This window comes from Camelina sativa, chromosome 9, assembly GCF_030686135.1.
Source record: "Camelina sativa cultivar CO46 ecotype springtype chromosome 9, ASM3068613v1".
NCBI classification, from domain to species: Eukaryota; Viridiplantae; Streptophyta; class Magnoliopsida; order Brassicales; family Brassicaceae; genus Camelina; species Camelina sativa.
Genome location: NC_141888.1, coordinates 42,298,837 through 42,318,066, shown reverse-complemented (window position 1 = coordinate 42,318,066; position 19,230 = coordinate 42,298,837). Strand labels below are relative to the sequence as shown.

Genomic DNA, 19,230 nt, shown 5'->3' with positions numbered 1-19,230 from the left:
TCAGAGGCGGATATAGTTATAGTTGAGGGAAAAATTGATTTGGTTAGTCCTTAATTATAACTGGAGGGGTAATTAAGTCTCATGCAAAGTAAAAAAGAACATACGTAAGTTTCAGACACTCATGTTAACATTTTAGACTACGAAACTACTCTGGACCTTAGAATACGCCGAGTCTTATAGAGAAAGTTTATATGAGTTTACTTCTGAAGTTGCTAAACAATGAAATTGTTCAAAGTAGAGGAATGTGTGCCCTATATTATATGTAGCAGCAGTTTACATAGCACAATAATGACCTTTTTGCAAGTATATATATTATAGAGGGTTCGTCTTCAAGAAGATACACGCACTTTGACAATAATTAAGAAATGTCTCCACTTTCATTTTCGTTGTAGTTGATTATATGAACACACAAATGCATACATATTCTTAAAGAGACTTTTGTTTTTTAACTGAAAAAATGACTTTTGTAGTCTTTCGAACATTTTCTTTGAATTCCAGACGACTTAAAATATCTCATCAGTTCAAGTTCAACGTAACTACACCGGCTACAACTATATAGTCACTGGTATAACAAAAACTATAGCTAGTAACCACCAATCTAACCCCATATTTATTCATTATCACTCTCTCATGTGTTGTTAATCAACGTACGCAATTCTATTTTAAGAAAATCCAGTTAACAAAATTCTCTTGACTCGTTGCGTTGGGAAATTACACCTTTTTATGTATATAAAAATAGGGATTATTGTTCAATCGGTCATAAGAAAAGAAAAGATTAAAAAAAAAAACTTTGGACCGTCTCCATCAAGAGCTGGTGGGTGGTAATGAAGATTGCCTCTCTCTCTTAAAATCTTGCTTGAGCCCTCTTATTCGCCTCTCTTTTCCCCGAAGCTTTTGCAACAAATAAAGTCTCTCTATCTCACTCCTTGGGTTATGAAAGGACATAGAGAGACTATGATTGAGAAGGACAGAGAGAGAGACAAAGTAGTATAGATTATTAGGACACGGTTGTCTACTTTTTCATGTGTCTTCTTCTTCTCTCTCTCTCTCTCTTTCTCATTCTTATTCATCATCATCACCCTCTGATCTTCTTTATTTAACCCTACTCTCTTTCTCCTCTCCCATCCTCTCTCTTACTATCTCTGACTCTTGGGATCCGATCTCTTTCCGGTGGCTATTCCCGATGATAACTGTCAAATCTTTTCCATTTGCATAACTTCTGCTTTTAGGGTTTTCTCCCTCTCTCTCTCGCTCTCTCTCTCTCTCTCTCTCTAGCTCTGAGTATTTTATAGTGTATTTCATGAAGTGTTCGATCTTTCCAAGTACAAGAGGAAGATTCAAGTAAGCGCAGTCACATACAATAACTCAAATCCTGAGCTTTTTTTGAAGGGCTTTGAGTTAAATCAACCTGTTTTTGAGTTTTGTTTTTGAGGTATAGACCCTAAATGTCTCTAACGATTCTACTCCATATTTGATCCTTATCTTTTATCTCTATGTTTTTGGATATTATTTTCGTCAGATACTTACAATTTTATTTTCTTAAACTTTGTTGCATTATTTTAATCATTTTCATCATTATAATGATCATGATCATCGTCCTCTTATCCTACTCAATGTTGCTGATGTTACAAGTTAAGCAAAATATCATCCTTAAGAGACTCGTGGGGGCTTGATTTTTCCCTATGATTTTGCTTTTTGATTGGTTACTTAAAGATACTTCTCGTCTTGACTTTATTTACTCTCCTATTTAATCTAGCATATATATATATGGACTCTTTGCAAGATTACTAGTATCTGAGATCATGGTTAATTGGAAACTAGCTAGTAATTGTTTCATATCATAAACAGGGCGGCTAATTTCAATACGTACGGAAAAATAAAGAAAGGATGAATTCATTTACTCAAGTACCACCTGGCTTCAGATTTCATCCAACTGATGAAGAACTTGTAGACTACTACCTAAGGAAAAAAGTTGCATCAAAGAGGATAGAAATCGATTTCATCAAGGACGTTGATCTTTACAAGATTGAGCCATGGGATCTTCAAGGTTATCCTATCATCTCTCTTCAGTGATCGATGATCCATGTTTTCAATGTTTTCATTGAAAGGCTGACAATTATTTTGTTTTCTTTGTAATAATTTAGAGTTATGCAAGATAGGAAACGAAGAGCAAAGCGAATGGTACTTCTTTAGCCATAAGGACAAGAAATATCCCACGGGAACCCGAACCAATAGAGCGACGAAAGCAGGATTCTGGAAAGCCACCGGAAGAGACAAGGCTATATATATAAGACATAGTCTTACTGGTATGAGGAAAACACTAGTGTTTTACAAAGGAAGAGCCCCAAATGGACAAAAATCCGATTGGATCATGCACGAATATCGCTTAGAAACAAATGAAAATGGAATCCCTCAGGTATATACGTTGATCCAAGATCACACATCTTAACTCATAATTTACTTGCATACGGAATTAAGCTCCCCTAAATATATATGATATTTCTTAAATAGGTTTTTTAAAATTTCTGAGTCATTCACTTTCAGAGGGCATAGGAGTAGTTCACATCAAGAATCATAACATATATGTCCAGTATATCCAAAGTGTTTTATTAAACTCTCTGTAAACATATATAGGTTACATGTTATTTTACAAATGTAACTCAAGAAGTCAAACAAATGAAAACCGATGATCCTTCTTTGGTCCAAAATTTTACTTAAGTTTATTACAATTATTCATAGCTTAAACAAAAAAAAACATATAAGTGGTGGACAAGTGTGTGCATTTGTGATGTCGTAAATGATTTGATTATGTGATATGTGTGTAGGAAGAAGGATGGGTGGTATGTAGGGTGTTCAAGAAGAAATTGGCGGCAACAGTGAGGAAAATGGGAGATTACAATTCATCGCCATCGCATTGGTACGATGATCGTCTCTCTTTCATTTCCTCCGAGCTCGATTCCAGTTCCCCACAACAGTTTATTCCCAATCATCATTATAACCGCCACCATCATGATCACCAGCAGACATTGCCTTGTGGCCTCAATGCGTCTTCAGCTTATGCATTCAACAACAACCCTAACTTGCAATGCAAGCAAGAGCTCGAGTTACATTACAATCACATGGTACAATATCAACAACAAAACCATCATCTTCGAGAATCTGTGTTCCTCCAGCTTCCTCAGCTCGAAAGCCCTAATAGTAATTGCAGCTCTCTACCTTATGGATCAAGCAACAACAATAAAAACACAAGAGATATTGGTAACTTGCAGCAATCATCAAATCTATCTCATGAGCAACAATTGCAACAAGGGAATCAAAGTTTCAGCTCTCTTTATTACGATCAAGGAGTAGAACAAGTGACTACTGATTGGAGAGTTCTCGATAAATTCGTTGCTTCACAGCTTAGCAATGAAGAGGCTGCAGCTGCTTCTTCTCATCAAAACGACATCAAGATAGACACGAGAAACACTGCTTATGATCAAGTGAGAGAGAATGATTCTGAAAGGGTTGTTGAAATGGGAGAAGAGTATACAAATGCTCATGCTGCTTCTACTTCGTCGAGTTGTCAGATTGATCTCTGGAAATAGTGATAAAAGTGAAGAAGATGCAAGGATGAATATATATGAAAAATACATATGTCCACTAGTACTGTGTAGTTGATGGTGGACACAGTTCTATACTTTAAGAAGAAAGGGGAAAAACAAGGAGTTATTTCCCGGATTTATATATGGAGGTTTTGTACATAATAAAAACCTACAACAACAATATGGTATTTTCTTTTGATTATATTTTGTTACATTATTGAACTATATATATGTTATACGCACACATGTATGTGTATATGTATGGATGTATATGTATGTATGAATGTATATATATGCATCCCTAATTATATATATAAACCATATATATATGATTTATGATTTAAATGTGAGACCAATTTTGTATAAAGGGGACACCTAGCTACTTCTAAATAAAATTTAATACTTGTATATTTCTTCAAATGTTGTATACTCATTTAATTCATGTCATTTTTTTTGGTTCTTCCCTCATGATTATTTGTTTGCAAAATTTCTCAAATCCAAACAATCACATCAGCAAAAAATTGTATATATACCTCTTTCTATTAAAAATCCGTTTACTACTTACTTTGTATACAAAACCAAAATTTAAGAGGTAACATTATACTTCGCTACTACTTTTATTAGCTAGATATCACCATATATATATCACACTTGCTTAAAAAAAAGAAAACAAGAAGTGCAAGAGCAGTAGAACAACAACAAAAAATGTTTGAGTTTTAGTAATTTGGATTGACTTACATGCTTTGAGTTGTCTTTGATCATGAGAACAACTTGCAAGAAGTTTGAAGATTACGAAAGCGAAACCCAGAGAAAAGAGTGTCAACTAGCTAGAGAAAAAAAAATGGTTATGACATGTTTGGCTCGAGAATATAACATATATAGAGAGACAAGCCGTGTTAAAAAAGGAAGATAACAAAAGCGTGCTTTGTCTGTCGATCATTAGATATATTTTGTAATTATAATGTTTATTTCAAGGGAGGCAGACAATATATTACTACTGTTTGTTAATTAAAAGTTCAAATTAGGTTTCGAGATGGATAATTTGCATAGACTTAATATAAACCAATATTTAGTTTTGTGTGTGTCGGAAATAAAAAATCAAAATCTAGTTTCCAAATTAGAAAGATGCATGAATCAATATCACACGAATCCTTTTTTATTTTTAAAACATCAGAATACATATATACTATATGCTGTCCAAAAGCAACTATACATACCATTATAGGGTGATACTATATGATTAGCTAAATATTTTGGGTATGAATGATGCAGTTCATAAGAAAACATCATTATTTGGGCGTGCTCTGTGGGATTGACACACCCTATACGGTTCCTGTCTAAGCCAAAGCCTCGGATAAAATCCACCTTTTTAATTGCTTAAAAACAATTAATAAAAATTGACCATTATTACTATTAGACATTTTGATCTCAATAACTTAGGTGAAGAAACACTATATGAGACAAAACCATGTGACGTTTTTATCATTAGTGTTTTCCCTAATTTTAACAAAAAGACATTACTACTACTGTTTTTTCTTAATTTGGGCGTTTACGCCACAAATGACAAAATCCCAAGATCCAAAGAGTTCTAGCTCTCACTAAGAAAAAACATTTATTAAATTTTAAATTTTCTATTTTTAATTTTAATTTTAATTTTACTAAAAATAGATACTTAACAAATCGAGCAAACAGTTCGGATTTTAATGTAAATGTTTAAAATATATTTTTTGATATATTATAAGGTGTTGATTAGTTCTGCGGTTATATCCTGCATGAAATAAAAATTATTTTATGGGCCTAATATTGCTTAAAATATTGGGCTTAGAAAGAACAATCGTGTCTTATCACTTACCTCAGTTAATTCCCCCCCCCCCCCCCCCCCCATGCTTTAACCAGAGGGAAGAAACCCTCGTTGCGTCCACCAAATCTGAGGTAAAGATTGATTCTTCCCTCTGTTCCTCTCCACGAATTTGGTAATGCTCTTTTGTAGTTCTTCTTATAAATCAATATTTTTGGGTTAATTGTATCAAGTATGATCCCTCCTCTTAGCATTTCCTTGTTCCTGAAGTTAAAATTTTCGTTTTTGATTGTTTAGATTTCGTTTTTTTTAAACCATTGATTCGATTCGCAAATGTGTTATATGTATCACTTCTCGTGAGCTTTACCCATAGATCTCTCTTATTGATTTATTTAATGAAAGCATGTGTGATGCAATTTTTGATTCAATTCCTAAAGTTGTTTCCTTTTTTTTTTTTGGGTTTGATGCATCTGTAGTGTTGAAACCTTGGTTTGGTGGTGAAGACAATGCAGTTCAAGAGAAGATGTGTGACAGTTTACAGAGATTTCCCAGAAGGTTGTGGTGTTCCTTCTAGACGTATATCATCCTCCAATGCTGCTGATGAGTTCTTAAAGCAATCTGTGTTTCAGGTAAAGAAGAGTCATGATTACATTGTTGTGAGTGACTTTGTAAGAAATGATTAAGAGCTTGAAAAGTTTGGTTTTTGCAATGTTTCCTGCAGGCTCATGGATACTTCCCTGACATAAAAGAGGCATCATCAGATCCTTTGGAGACAAAGACTTCTAGAATTGACGGTTTGAGGGAAGATGGATTGATTCTTGAATCTAATGGAGGCTTTAAATATCATCAAGAGGAGGAAGGTATAGGAGGAGAAAGAAGGGAAGATAAGCAAAAGAACACGTCTTGGGTGAAGAACAAAGCTTTGAGTTCACATAACTCAACTTCTTTTACCCAAAAAAAAAGGAAAAAAACTCAAGTTGCGACAGGTGTTGTTATGGATACCTCAAGGAGAAGTATTGTTTTGGGACTCTCAGCTAAGCCAAATTGCCCTTGGACACACCCGAAGAAACGAGTAAGAAAGGTGAACCCTACTAGTCTTCTTTACTTTGTTTCTTCTTCTGAATTTTATGTTCTTGTATATATGATTGTTAATGTAGTGAAACCATTTTGAAAATGTAGGCGAAGAATCAGGTTACTCTCAAATCAAGACTCTTTCTTTAGTTACTTTTATAAACCATAGGTTTGTACAAGTAATTAGTACATTACTCTATTACATAATTACAGGTTTCAGATTATATGAATCTGAATTACAATATCTCTTTGTGTAGCAGAATTTTACTGACTTGTTTTGTTACAACTTCGGTATATTTTTCATCTGATTTTTTTTTGGTCAACAATCATTGACTCAATGAAGGGCTGTTCAGTGTTCAATTCTGATAACCAAAACAAACCAATGGACAAAAAAACCGAAAAATCGAATTCGAAGCCGTACCAAAAAAAATTGGCCAAAATTGAACAAACCAATCCCTGTTTAACTGAACACCACTACTTAACCAGAAACTCTATCCAATCCGAACTGAACCGAACCGAGGTTAAAACACAACAAACCTAATTTGTTTTCTCAATGTATTCGGTTTGATACAACAAAAAAAGATGGAACAGTAAACACCACTACTTAACCAGAAACTCTACCTAATCTCCACCGAACCGTGGTTTAGACACACACCAAATCCGTTTTCTCATTGTACAGTATTCGATTCGATTATGTTCGGTTTGATACAACAAATAAAGATAGCTAAACCGAAACTAAACCGGTTTTAATTCCCATCTCTTTCAGCAAACACTTCCGTTTATTAGGATTCTCTCAGTCAGACCAAAAATCAAAATCGGAGAAACAATGCAGAGATCGATTGCGATGACGGCGACGAGGCTTCTTCATCGCAATCTTCTCTCTGAAGGTAAACCTAGAACCGCTCCGTCTCCTCCTCCGTTAAGCCATTGCAGTTCCTGTTGTTGCTGGGTACGACGAGCTTCTTCTTCTAGCGTCAATGGTATTATTGATTTGCGAGAGAGACTAAGCAAAACTCGGCTTCGCGATATAAAGCTAAACGACGCGATTGATCTCTTCAGCGACATGGTTAAATCTCGTCCTTTCCCTAAAATTGTAGATTTCAATAGATTGTTGTGTGCCATTGTGAAGATGAAGAAGTATGATGTTGTAATCTCTCTGGGGAAGAAGATGGAAGGTTTAGGGATTCGTAATGATCGTTATACGTTTAACATTGTGATTAATTGTTTCTGTTGCTGTTTTCAAGTCTCTCTTGCTTTATCTGTTCTTGGCAAGATGTTGAAACTTGGTTATAAGCCTGATAAAGTCACGTTTGGGTCTCTTGTTAATGGATTATGTCGTGGGGATAGAGTTTCTGATGCTGTTACTTTGGTTGATAAAATGCTGGAGATTGGATATAAACCTGACATTGTTGCTTACAACTCGATCATTGATAGTCTTTGCAAAGCTAGACGTGCTGATGAAGCTCTGGACCTGTTCAATAGAATTGAAAGGAAAGAAAGGATAGGGATTAGAGCTAATGTTGTTACATTCACTGCGATTGTTAAAGGTCTTTGTGATTCAGGTAGATGGAGTGATGCTGCTCGGTTGTTGAGTGATATGATCAAGAGGAGAATCGCACCTAATGTGATTACTTACACTGCGTTGCTTGATGCGTTTGTGAAAAACGGAAAGGTTTTGGAAGCTAAAGAGCTGTTTGAGGAGATGGTACGAATGTCTATTGATCCTGATATTGTTACTTACAGTTCGTTGATCAATGGGCTTTGTATGCATGATCGCATTGATGAGGCCAACGAAATGTTTGATTTGATGGTTAGCAAGGGTGTTTTACCAGATGTGATGAGTTACAACACTCTTATTAATGGGTTTTGTAAGGCGAAGAGAGTAGAGGATGGGGTGAAACTGTTCCGTGAGATGTTTCAGAGAGGATTAGTTAGCAATACTGTTACTTACAACACTCTTATCCAAGGGTTTTTTCAAGCAGGTGATGTTGATAAAGCTCAAGAATTTTTTAGTCAGATGGATTCTTTTGGTGTCTCTCCGGATATTTGGACCTATAACATTTTGTTAAGTGGTCTTTGTGACAACGGGGAACTAGAGAAAGCATTGATGGTATTTGAAGATTTGCAGAAGATGGAAATGGATCTTGATATTGTTACATATACAACGATTATTCGAGGAATGTGCAAGACTGGTAAGGTTGAAGATGCTTGGGGTTTATTTTGTAGCCTCAGCCTCAAAGGATTGAAGCCTGATGTTGTAACATACACGACAATGATGTCAGGGTTGTGTACCAAAGGCCTACAACGTGAAATTGATGCTCTGTATACAAAAATGAAACAAGAGGGGCTTATGAAAACTGACTCCACGCTGTGCCTTAGAGATGGTGACACAACCGTTTCAGCCGAACTTATCAAAGAAATGTTGAGCTGTGGCTACGCACCATCCTTGCTTGGAGACAGAAAGTCTGGATGTCGCAACAAAGTTGTGTCTCCCTTGTAACTGTTACAGGGATTTGTGCATTTCCACTGTGTCGATATGTTAGGATCTTGCTGTTTCAGCGGTGAATAAATCACTGGCACTTTGTGTTTCTCTAAGTCGAGTTGAGAATCCCTCAATTGCTTCATCCAACCATTGAGTAATGGTGGTCAGTGAAGTGTTACCGAATGGTGAATGCATCTAGGTTCTGCAATAACCTTCTCATTCCTGATTGGAGATTCTGGATTTGGGTTGTACATTTCAAGGAATTATCTGGGAGGATTGTAATCTGTGATCACCAGCAGGCAGCAGTTCTATCGATGGTGCTGATTAGCGTTACTTCATCTTCTCCTTTTCATCTCGCGCTAAAGGTGAAATTTCTGTCTTTGGTAATCAAATCACATTTTATAGTTTGCTCGTGCTGGATAAATGGTTCATGGCTTAATTTCTCTTTCGAAATCCTTTGGGTTGAGATCGTTTTTACTACCAGGTTGGAGTTGTTCTGGCTTTTCTGTTTTGATTGAAACTGGTATGCAAAGCTATGACGTCTTTAAGTTTGTTTAGCGTTAGAAACATTATAGGAATCGACCTCCAATACATTTTTAGTATCCCTCTAAAAAAGGGATTCTTATTATCAGGCTTTGTTCTATGCAAGTTGCATCATGCAACTCATCCTTGATTCATGCTTTCTTTGTCTCATCTAGCTTATACATCATCGCAAATTCTTCTGTTTTGAAGATACACGTATTACTTACTCAAAACCAATGGAAGTGTTATTGATGAACAGAAATACATGAATAATATATGCTGTCTCGCGCTCTCTGGGATACATTTTACATTACAATTTGAGTACTAAAACGGGGTTTGGCTATGTAATGCAGGAAAAGCAGAGGAATGTAGGAAAAAGATGTATTTGGCTCAGCTTGAGGAAGAATGAGCACCACTTGGTTTCTCTCAAGCTTATCATGATTCCTCTCTTTGTACATAAACATATAGGAAAAAAATGATTTGCCTGAGGTTAGAGAAAGCCATGATGTTGTAATAAAAGGCAAAGCTTCTCAATTGTAAGAGAAATATCTATTTCCCTTGTCAATGTTATCTTTTGATCTTCCTAGTAATTGAACTAGAAAACGTAATAAACAAAGAGAATGCTTGGGTTGTGTTGTGTGTGGGAAGCCATCAGGGTTTGTTCCTTTTCAAGACAAAAACTACAATTTCTACTATTTGGTTGATATACTAACAAGTAACAACAACCCACAATTTTGTAAAAACTTTTTAGCTTGCGGTCTGATATTTTTCCTGTGTTCAAAATTTTATATATGAGAAAATAAAAATTCTGAATTGTTATATTGAAAATGAGTAAAATTGATTATTAACAAAAGGGTCTTCTTTTAAAAAAAGAAGACAGAATCAAAGAAGAACGCGCAAACCGGAATGTCAAAAGAAAAAACGCAAACCAGCAAGACTCCAGTTTCCCAATTATAAAGGTTAAACTAAACCGGTTCCAGGTTAACTAGAGACACTTGATGTTGTTTTTGTTCATACTGAAGTGAGTGTTTTTTTATCAGAGAGAGAGAGAGAGAGAGAGAGAGAGTAAACCTAAATCACTTTGAAGCCAAATCGAGAGAATGAGGTTTGCGATTGAATCGATGATAGCAAAGAGATTTCTTCGTCGGAGTCATTACGAGAAAGATGCGTGTTGCGGGAGACGAATTTTCTCTGGTAAGAGTTATAATTTCAGAGAGAAATTGAGTAGTAGAAGTGATTTAAAGCTAGACGATGCTGTTGATCTGTTCAGTGTTATGGTCAAGTCTCGTCCTTTTCCTCCAATCATTGAGTTTAACAAATTGTTGAGTGCCATTGCTAAGATGAAAAAGTTCGATGTTGTCATCTCTATGGGAGAGCAGATGCAGAAGCTGGGGATTTCACACAGTCTTTATACATACAATATTTTTATTAATTGTTTCTGCCGCCGCTCTCAAATCTCTCTTGCTTTAGCTCTTCTGGGAAAGATGATGAAACTCGGCTATGAGCCTAGCGTTGTCACGCTTTCTTCTCTTGTCAATGGTTTCTGTCACGGGAATAGGATTTCAGATGCCGTAGCTTTGGTTGATCAGATGGTGGAAATGGGATATGAACCCAATACGGTGACATTTACAACTCTGATTCATGGGCTTTTTCTCCACAACAAAGCTTCTGAAGCTGTGGCTTTAGTTGACCGAATGGTTGCGAAAGGCTGTCAACCGGACCTAGTGACATACGGTGTGGTAGTCAATGGATTATGTAAGAGAGGTGACATTGATTTGGCTTTACATCTTCTCAAGAAGATGGAGGGAGGAAAAGTAGAGCCTGGTGTTGTAATCTACACCACAATCATTGATAGTCTTTGCAGATATAGACACGTGAATGATGCGCTCAACCTTTTCAACGAAATGGAGAAGAAAGGAATTAGACCGGATGTTGTGACCTACAGCTCCCTCGTACGTTGCCTTTGTCATTACGGAAGATGGAATGATGCGTCTCAACTACTTAGAGATATGATTGAGAGGAAAGTCAACCCTGATGTAATCACTTTCAGCGCATTGATCGATGCGTTTGTGAAGGAGGGGAAGCTTACAGAGGCTGAGAAATTGTACGAGGAGATGATCAAAAGGTCTATCGATCCTAGTATTTTCACGTTCAATTCATTGATCAACGGGTTTTGCATGCACGATCGTCTTAACGAGGCTAAGCATATGTTTTCTTTGATGGTTAGCAAGGATTGCCTCCCAAACATAGTGACATATAATACTCTTATAAATGGATTTTGCAAGTGTAAAAGGGTAGATGATGCTATGGAAGTCTTCCGTGAGATGTCTCAGAGAGGGTTGGTTGGCAACACAGTCACTTACACCACTCTTATCCAAGGATTTTTCCAAGCTGATGATTGTGATAATGCCCAAATGGTATTCAAACAGATGATTTCTGATGGTGTATCTCCCAATATCATGACATACAACATCTTATTAGATGGGCTTTGTAATCATGGGAAGCTAGAGAAGGCATTGGTGATCTTCGAGTATATGCAAAAGAGTGAACTGGAACTTGATATCGTCACATTTAATATTATGATTGAAGGGATGTGCAAGGCTGGGAATGTGGAAGAAGGGTTGAATCTATTTTGTAGCCTCAGCCGAGTGAAGCCTAATGTTGTAACCTACAATACAATGATCTCAGGATTTTGTAGGAAAGGTTTAAAGGAGGAAGCAAGTGCCTTGTTCAATAAAATGAAAGAAGATGAACCTCTTCCAGACAGTGGTACTTATAATATGCTGATCAGGGCGCATCTTAGAGATGGTGACAAAGCAGCATCAGCGGAACTCATCAGAGAAATGAGGAGTTGCGGGTTTGTTGGAGATGCTTCAACTTTTGGCTTGGTCACAGATATGTTGTTTGATGGGAGATTGAACAAAAGCTTCTTGGAAATGCTTTCTTAAGACATTCATAAGGTTCATCATAAGCCTGTTATGTTTCTTTTCTGGTAATTACTGTCTAATGCCCCAAAACTGAGAAAGCTTCCACTCTATCTCTAAAAGTTGCTCAAGTGGTGAAAAGGAACTCGTTATGAAGTTTACCAGTAAGAAACGGGTTGAAGATATTGAAAGGGAGGAGAAAGCTAGCGAAGCTCGTTCCTTACCTTCATACGTACATCTGTTTTAGTTTTTCTTCTATTCTTATGCTGTTTTAATGTAATTCTTTTTCGGGTTGTGAACTGCTTCATTTTTTCAACCAAATGGGCTTTGTATGCACGATCGCATAGATGAGGCCAACCAAATGTTTGATTTGATGGTAAGCAAGGGTATTTTACCACACTTCCAAGCTCCCTAGTGCTTGAAGTAATTCTCCCAACTCAATAGTGTCTTACTATGCGTTGTTTTAAACACAAACTCTTCTCTGTAATTTCCGGTATCGCTTTTAAAAGCAAATGAAATATATTAGAAAAAAAAAAAAAAAAGGTATTTTACCAGATGTAATGACTAATGAGTTACTGTTCCGTGAGATGTCTCAGAGAGGATTAATTAGCAATACAGTCACTTACAACACTCTCATACAAGGGTTTTTTCAAGCAGGTGATGTTGATAAAGCTCAAGAATTTTTTAGTCAGATGGATTCTTTTGGTGTCTCTCCCGATATTTGGACCTATAACATTTTGTTAAGTGGTCTTTGGTTTGGCTACGCAATGCAGGAAAAGCAGAGGAATGTAGGGAAAAGATGTATTTGGCTCAGCTTGAGGAAGAATGAGCATCACTTGATTCTTCTCTTTGTACATAAACATTTAGGGAAAAAAAATGCTCTGCGAGAGATTAGAGAAAGCCATGATGTTGTAATAAAAGGCAAAGCTTCTCTCACTTGTAAGAGAAATCTATATATTTCCCTTGTCAATGTTATTTTTTGTTATTCCTAATGATTGACACTCACTTAGTAAGCAATGAAGTTGTAAAATCTTCGTGGTAAAAAAAAACCTTGGACACCTCAGTTTTTGTCATAGAGTAGCCAAAAAAACTGTTGTGTATGATTTAATTAAACTGAAAAGTATAATTGTGGAAACAAAGCAATCATTACAAAGGCTTTACATTTTAAAATCTATTTGGTAACAGCTTCATTTTTATTTTTTGTTCCTTTGAAAATCTCTTTTTGTGTTTGTGAAGCGATGGGTGGTTTTACTTCTCTATCTTGTTCCACATAGTAAACCAAACCGTACCAGAGTAGTCAGAGTGAACCGGTCGGTTATTAAATTCTGAGATGATATTGGACCGTCAAAAAAAAAAAACGATCTTCAGGTTAAAGCAGTCAGTCACTCTTTTCTTCTCGGAAACCAAATCGAGAAGATGAGATTTGCGATTGGATCGACGGCGAAGAGATTTGCTCTGTGGAAAGGTAAGACTGGAACTGCTTCTCCCTCGTTTCTCCTTTGCTGGGTTCGATCTCTTTCTGATTTCAGAGAGAAACTGAGTAGAAGTGATATTAAGTTAGACGATGCGATTGATCTGTTCGGTGAGATGGTCAAGTCTCGTCCACGCCCTTCCACTGTTGATTTTAACAAATTGTTGACTGCAATTGCTAAGATGAAGAAGTTTGATGTTGTCATCTCCTTGGGGGAGAAGATGCAGAAACTGGGAATTTCACATGATCTCTATTCATATAATATTTTTATTAACTGTTTCTGCCGCCGCTCTCAACTCCCTCTTGCTTTAGCTATTCTGGGAAAGATGATGAAACTCGGCTATGAGCCTAGCATTGTCACGCTTTCTTCTCTTGTCAATGGTTTCTGTCATGGTAAACGGATTTCTGATGCCGTAGCTTTGGTTGATCAGATGGTGGCAATGGGATATCAACCTAATACCGTTACATTTACAACTCTGATTCATGGGCTTTTTCTCCACAACAAAGCTTCTGAAGCCGTGGCTTTAGTTGATCGAATGGTTGTAAAAGGTTGTCAACCAAATCTGGTTACTTACGGTGTGGTAGTAAATGGATTATGTAAGAGAGGTGACATTGATTTGGCTTTAACTCTGCTCAGGAAGATGGAACAAGGAAAAATAGAGGCTTGTGTTGTAGTTTACAGCACAGTCATTGATGGTCTCTGCAAATACAGGCATGTGGATGATGCTCTAAACCTGTTCAACGAAATGCAGAAGAAAGGAATTAGACCGGATGTTGTTACCTACAGCTCCCTCATTAGTTGTCTTTGTAATTACGGACGATGGAGTGATGCCTCTCAACTCCTGAGTGATATGATTGAAAAGAAAATCAACCTCAATGTGTTTACGTTCAATGCATTGATCGATTCGTTTGTGAAAGAGGGGAAGCTTCTAGAAGCTGAGAAATTGTACGAGGAGATGATCAAAAGGTCTATATATCCTAATATTTACACGTTCAATTCATTGATCAACGGGTTTTGCATGAACGATCGTCTAAACGAGGCTAAGCAGATGTTTTCTTTGATGGTTAGCAAGGATTGCCTCCCAAACGTAGTGACATATAATACTCTTATAAATGGATTTTGCAAGTGTAAGAGAGTGGAAGAAGGTATGGACATCTTCCGCGAGATGTCCCAAAGAGGATTGCTTGGCGACACAATCACTTACAACACTCTTATCCAAGGGTTATTTCAAGCTGGAGACTGTGGAAAGGCCCAAATTGTATTCAAACAGATGAATAATGATGGTGTGGCTCCCAGTATCATGACATACAACATTTTGTTAGATGGACTTTGTAATCATAGGAAGCTAGAGAAAGCATTGGTGGTATTCGAGTATATGCAAAAGAGTAAACTGGAACTTAATATCGTCACATATAATATTATGATTGAAGGGATGTGCAAGGCTGGCAATGTGGAAGATGGGTGGGATCTATTTTGTAGCCTCAGCCTTAAAGGACTGAAGCCTGATGTTGTAACCTACAATACAATGATCTCAGGATTTTGTAGGAAAGGTTTAAAGGAGGAAGCAGTTGCCTTGTTCAATAAAATGAAAGAAGACGGACCTCTTCCAAATAGCGGTGCATATAATACGCTGATCAGGGCACGTCTTAGAGATGGTGACAAAGCAGCATCAGCTGAACTCATCAGAGAAATGAGGAGTTGCGGGTTTGTTGGAGATGCTTCAACTTTTGGCTTGGTCACAGATATGTTGTTTGATGGGAGATTGGACAAAAGCTTCTTGGAAATGCTATCTTAAGACATTCATAAAGGTTCATAAGCCTGTTATATTTCTTTTCTGGTAATTACTTTCTATAAAGGCATTCTTATTATTAGGCTTTTTTCAATGCAACTCGTTGTTACTTATACATCACTTGCCCTTTCTCAAAAGCAATGGAAGTTTTACTGTAGCTGAACAACACACACATGAAAAACCTTTGGTGTTTCTTCTACTTTTTAGTGTGTTTGCTTTTCACAATTTGAGTACTAACTTAAACCAGTTTGACTACGCAATGCAGGTGCTTAAAACAGAGCAATGTATGAAAGAGATGTATTTGGCTACCTGTGTGAGGAAGAGTGAACGTCACTTGGTTTCTCTCAAGGTTATCACGACTTCTTTTTATAAGAAATGTAGGAAAGTTCCGGTGCCACAGAGGTTGGAAAAAGCCATGAAGTTGTAAAACTTTTCTCGGGAAAAATTCAAAATCTGTAAGAAACATACCAATTTAGTCGTTGTGTGTTTTTCTTATGCATACAGTGACATCAATAAAGGCAAAGCTTCTCACGTGTTAGAAAAATGGATCTACTTCTCCTGTCCACCTTATCTTTGTTATTTCGTATTAGACAAAAAAAGAACAGTAGTGTAAGGTTTAATTAATCAGAATATTATATTGTGGAACAAAGCAAGAATAAGGCAAAGGTATGTTCTATGATACATCTATAAAGCAAAAGCTTAGTGCTCTCTGCTTTTTTGAATTTTGAGACATACTGTGTAATAGAAAAAAAACTTCGACTCACCTAATATTATTAATCACATTCTTGTTAACACCTTCACAGTTTTCTTTTCCATTGTGGAATCTCTTTCTTTGAGTGTGTGCAACGATGGGTGCATGCTTCTCTGTCTCGTTGTCATGTGATCAAGCTGTGAATCAAGTCTCTCAGTGGTTATGTGTCAAAGAGAGCTATATTCACAACCTCGAGGAGCATCTGGCAGCTTTGGAGACAGCCATGGAAGAGCAGCTGAAGGCAAGGCGAGATGATTTGTCAAGAAGGATTGAGAGAGAGGAGAATAGAGGTCTACGAAGGCTTGCCCAAATCCAGGTATGGCTTACTAGAGTTGAGACCATTGAAAGCCAAGTCAACGGTGTGTTTAGTGTTAGAACTTCAACGGTTGTGTCTTTGTGGGTTTTGTTCCAAGAGTTTAAAATCGAGTTATCGTTATGGGAAACACGCTGTCATAATGTTGAAGCAGGTTGAAAATCTCATATGTAATGGGGTTTTTGAAGTGGTTGCTGAGCAAGCTCAATCATCTGAGGTGGTACAAAGGCCTACTCAACAAACAATATTTGGTCAGGAAACATTACTTGAAAAGATATGGACCCATCTTATGGACAATGGAGTGGGTAGTGTGGGTCTGTACGGTATGGGGGGAGTTGGCAAAACAACACTTTGTCACGATGATCAATAACAAATTTCTCCAAACAGAAGTTGCTTTTGATATTGTGATTTGGGTTGTGGTATCTAAGGATTTACAGACCCAGAAGATTCAAGAAGAGGTAGTTTCTTACCTTCATGCTTCTTGAGCCTCTCTAGGATTAATCTATGGTACTGCAAAAACATATGGGAATTGACGTGGCTGATGTTGGCTCCAAATCTGACGATACTTTATGTAGACAGTAGTGCTTATGAAATAGAAGACATAATAAACAGAGAGAAAGCTTCTTCTGTATGTGAAGTATCAGGGTTTGTTCCTTTTACAAAAACTAGAGTTTCTGCAGTTGGCTAATCTACGGGAGCTGAAGAACATCTGTTGGAGACCTCTGCCGTTTCCCTGCCTTAGGACAATCATTGTAAGAAACTGCCCAAAACTGAGAAAGCTTCCACTCAATTCGAAAAGCGGCTCATCAGGTGGTGAGAAGGGACTCGTCATAAAGTACAGAAAGAGAGAATGGTTAGAAGGGATTGAATGGGAGGATGAAGGTACTAAATCCCGTTTCTTACCTTCATGTGTTTTTAATGGAATTATATTTTGGGTTATTGTTAAAGGTACTCCCATAAAAATGTTTTTTTGGTAATAATTCTACTCTTCTGTTTGAGAAAGAGTGTTAATCTAGCATTATTTTTATGTTTCAAAGTAAGTATTGTTTTAGATTCCAATGTAAAATTTAGCATAAATTTTCAACTTTAACTTCAGATATATTGAAAAATAGCAAGAATCAATTTAAATTTTAAGGGTATAAAAATATTTTAATAAATTTTCTATAAAAAAAAAGTATTACTATAAGTTATAAACAAAATAAACCAAACCATACCAGAGTAGTCATAGTGAACCGGTCGGTTATTAAAGTGATATCTGTGCCGTCAACAAGAAAAAACAAAAAATCGAAAAAGCAGTCACTCTTTCCTTATCGAAACTATGAGATTTGCGATTGGATCGACGGCGAAGAGATTTGGTCTGTGGAAAGGTAAGACTGGAACTGCTTCTACCTCGTTTCTCCTTTGCTGGGTTCGATCTTTTTCTGATTTCAGAGAGAAATTGAGTAGTAGAAGTGATTTAAAGCTAGACGATGCTGTTGATCTGTTTAGTGTTATGGTCAAGTCTCGTCCTTTGCCTTCAATTATCGATTTTAGTAAATTGTTGAGTGCCATTGCCAAAATGAACAAGTATGATGTTGTCATCTCCTTTGGGGAGCAGATGCAGAAGTTGGGAATTTCTCATAATCACTATACTTACAGCATTTTGATTAACTGTTTTTGTCGACGCTCTCAAATCTCTCTTGCTTTAGCTATTCTTGGCAAGATGATGAAACTCGGCTATGAGCCTAGCATTGTCACGCTTTCTTCTCTTGTCAATGGTTTCTGTCATGGTAAACGGGTTTCTGGTGCGGTAGCTTTGGTTGATCAGATGGTGGCAATGGGATATCAACCTAATACAGTCACATTTACAACTCTGATTCATGGGCTTTTTCTCCACAACAAAGCTTCTTAAGCCGTAGCTTTAGTTGACCGAATGGTTGTAAAAGGTTGTCAACCAAATCTGGTTACTTACGGTGTGGTAGTAAATGGATTATGTAAGAGAGGTGACATTGATTTGGCTTTACATCTTCTCAAGAAAATGGAACAAGGAAAATTAGAGGCTGATGTTATAATCTACAACACAGTCATTGATGGTCTCTGCAAATACAAACATGTGGACGATGCTCTAAACCTTTTCAACGAAATGGAGAAGAAAGGAATTAGAGCCAATGTTGTGACCTACAACTCCCTCATAAGTTGCCTTTGTAATTACGGAAGATGGAATGAAGCCTCTCAACTACTTAGAGATATGATTGACAGGAAAATCAGTCCTAGTGTAGTCACTTTTAGCGCATTGATCGATGCGTTTGCGAAAGAAGGGAAGCTTCTAGAAGCTGAGAAATTGTACGAAGAGATGATCAAAAGGTCTATAGATCCTACTATTTACACGTTCAGTTCATTGATCAACGGGTTTTGCATGCACGATCGTCTAAACGAGGCTAAGCAGATGTTTTCTTTGATGGTTAGCAAGGATTGCCTCCCAAACATAGTGACATATAATACTCTTATAAATGGATTTTGCAAGTGTAAAAGGGTAGATGATGCT

The 19,230-nt window shown here is 36.9% G+C and overlaps 5 protein-coding genes and 1 long non-coding RNA gene across 10 annotated transcripts; 5 read left to right on the top strand and 1 right to left on the bottom strand.

The window, feature by feature from the left end:
- The first annotated feature begins 761 nt into the window (after positions 1-761).
- LOC104714609 (NAC domain-containing protein 26-like) lies at positions 762-3,987 on the top strand. Its single transcript, XM_010432038.3, has 4 exons — positions 762-1,432; positions 1,849-2,047; positions 2,145-2,416; positions 2,826-3,987. Exons 2-4 carry the CDS (start codon positions 1,888-1,890, stop codon positions 3,585-3,587), a joined length of 1,194 nt encoding a protein of 397 aa, XP_010430340.1. The 5' UTR covers positions 762-1,432; positions 1,849-1,887; the 3' UTR covers positions 3,588-3,987.
- LOC147939385 (uncharacterized) lies at positions 2,585-4,436 on the bottom strand. 2 transcript variants are annotated; one of them, XR_015567071.1, is made up of 3 exons: positions 4,323-4,436; positions 3,339-3,577; positions 2,585-3,216 (listed from the first exon to the last, which is right to left on the bottom strand). It is a non-coding gene; the product is annotated as an uncharacterized LOC147939385 (long non-coding RNA). The 2 variants fall into 2 exon arrangements; XR_015567070.1 differs by having other exon boundaries at positions 2,585-3,577.
- A 975-nt stretch (positions 4,437-5,411) lies between these two features.
- LOC104714608 (uncharacterized) lies at positions 5,412-6,756 on the top strand. 3 transcript variants are annotated; one of them, XM_010432037.3, is made up of 4 exons: positions 5,412-5,516; positions 5,859-6,011; positions 6,104-6,454; positions 6,562-6,756. In XM_010432037.3, exons 2-4 carry the CDS (start codon positions 5,889-5,891, stop codon positions 6,601-6,603), a joined length of 516 nt encoding a protein of 171 aa, XP_010430339.1. In that variant the 5' UTR covers positions 5,412-5,516; positions 5,859-5,888; the 3' UTR covers positions 6,604-6,756. The 3 variants fall into 3 exon arrangements, with proteins under 3 accessions (XP_010430339.1, XP_010430337.1, XP_010430338.1); XM_010432035.3 differs by having other exon boundaries at positions 6,104-6,463; XM_010432036.3 differs by having other exon boundaries at positions 5,417-5,557; positions 6,104-6,463.
- A 487-nt stretch (positions 6,757-7,243) lies between these two features.
- LOC104714607 (uncharacterized) lies at positions 7,244-10,047 on the top strand. The gene is made up of 2 exons (XM_010432034.3): positions 7,244-9,300; positions 9,811-10,047. The coding sequence occupies exon 1, from the start codon at positions 7,280-7,282 to the stop codon at positions 8,951-8,953; it is 1,674 nt and encodes a 557-aa protein (XP_010430336.1). The 5' UTR covers positions 7,244-7,279; the 3' UTR covers positions 8,954-9,300; positions 9,811-10,047.
- Positions 10,048-10,476: 429 nt separating this feature from the next.
- LOC104714606 (uncharacterized) lies at positions 10,477-12,780 on the top strand. The gene has a single exon (XM_010432032.2). The coding sequence runs from the start codon at positions 10,558-10,560 to the stop codon at positions 12,403-12,405; it is 1,848 nt and encodes a 615-aa protein (XP_010430334.2). The 5' UTR covers positions 10,477-10,557; the 3' UTR covers positions 12,406-12,780.
- A 1,017-nt stretch (positions 12,781-13,797) lies between these two features.
- Positions 13,798-15,648, top strand: LOC104716052 (pentatricopeptide repeat-containing protein At1g63150-like). 2 transcript variants are annotated; one of them, XM_087467426.1, is made up of 2 exons: positions 15,001-15,216; positions 15,295-15,648. In XM_087467426.1, exons 1-2 carry the CDS (start codon positions 15,001-15,003, stop codon positions 15,646-15,648), a joined length of 570 nt encoding a protein of 189 aa, XP_087323552.1. The 2 variants fall into 2 exon arrangements, with proteins under 2 accessions (XP_010431700.3, XP_087323552.1); XM_010433398.3 differs by having other exon boundaries at positions 13,798-15,648.
- The last annotated feature ends 3,582 nt before the right edge of the window (positions 15,649-19,230 follow it).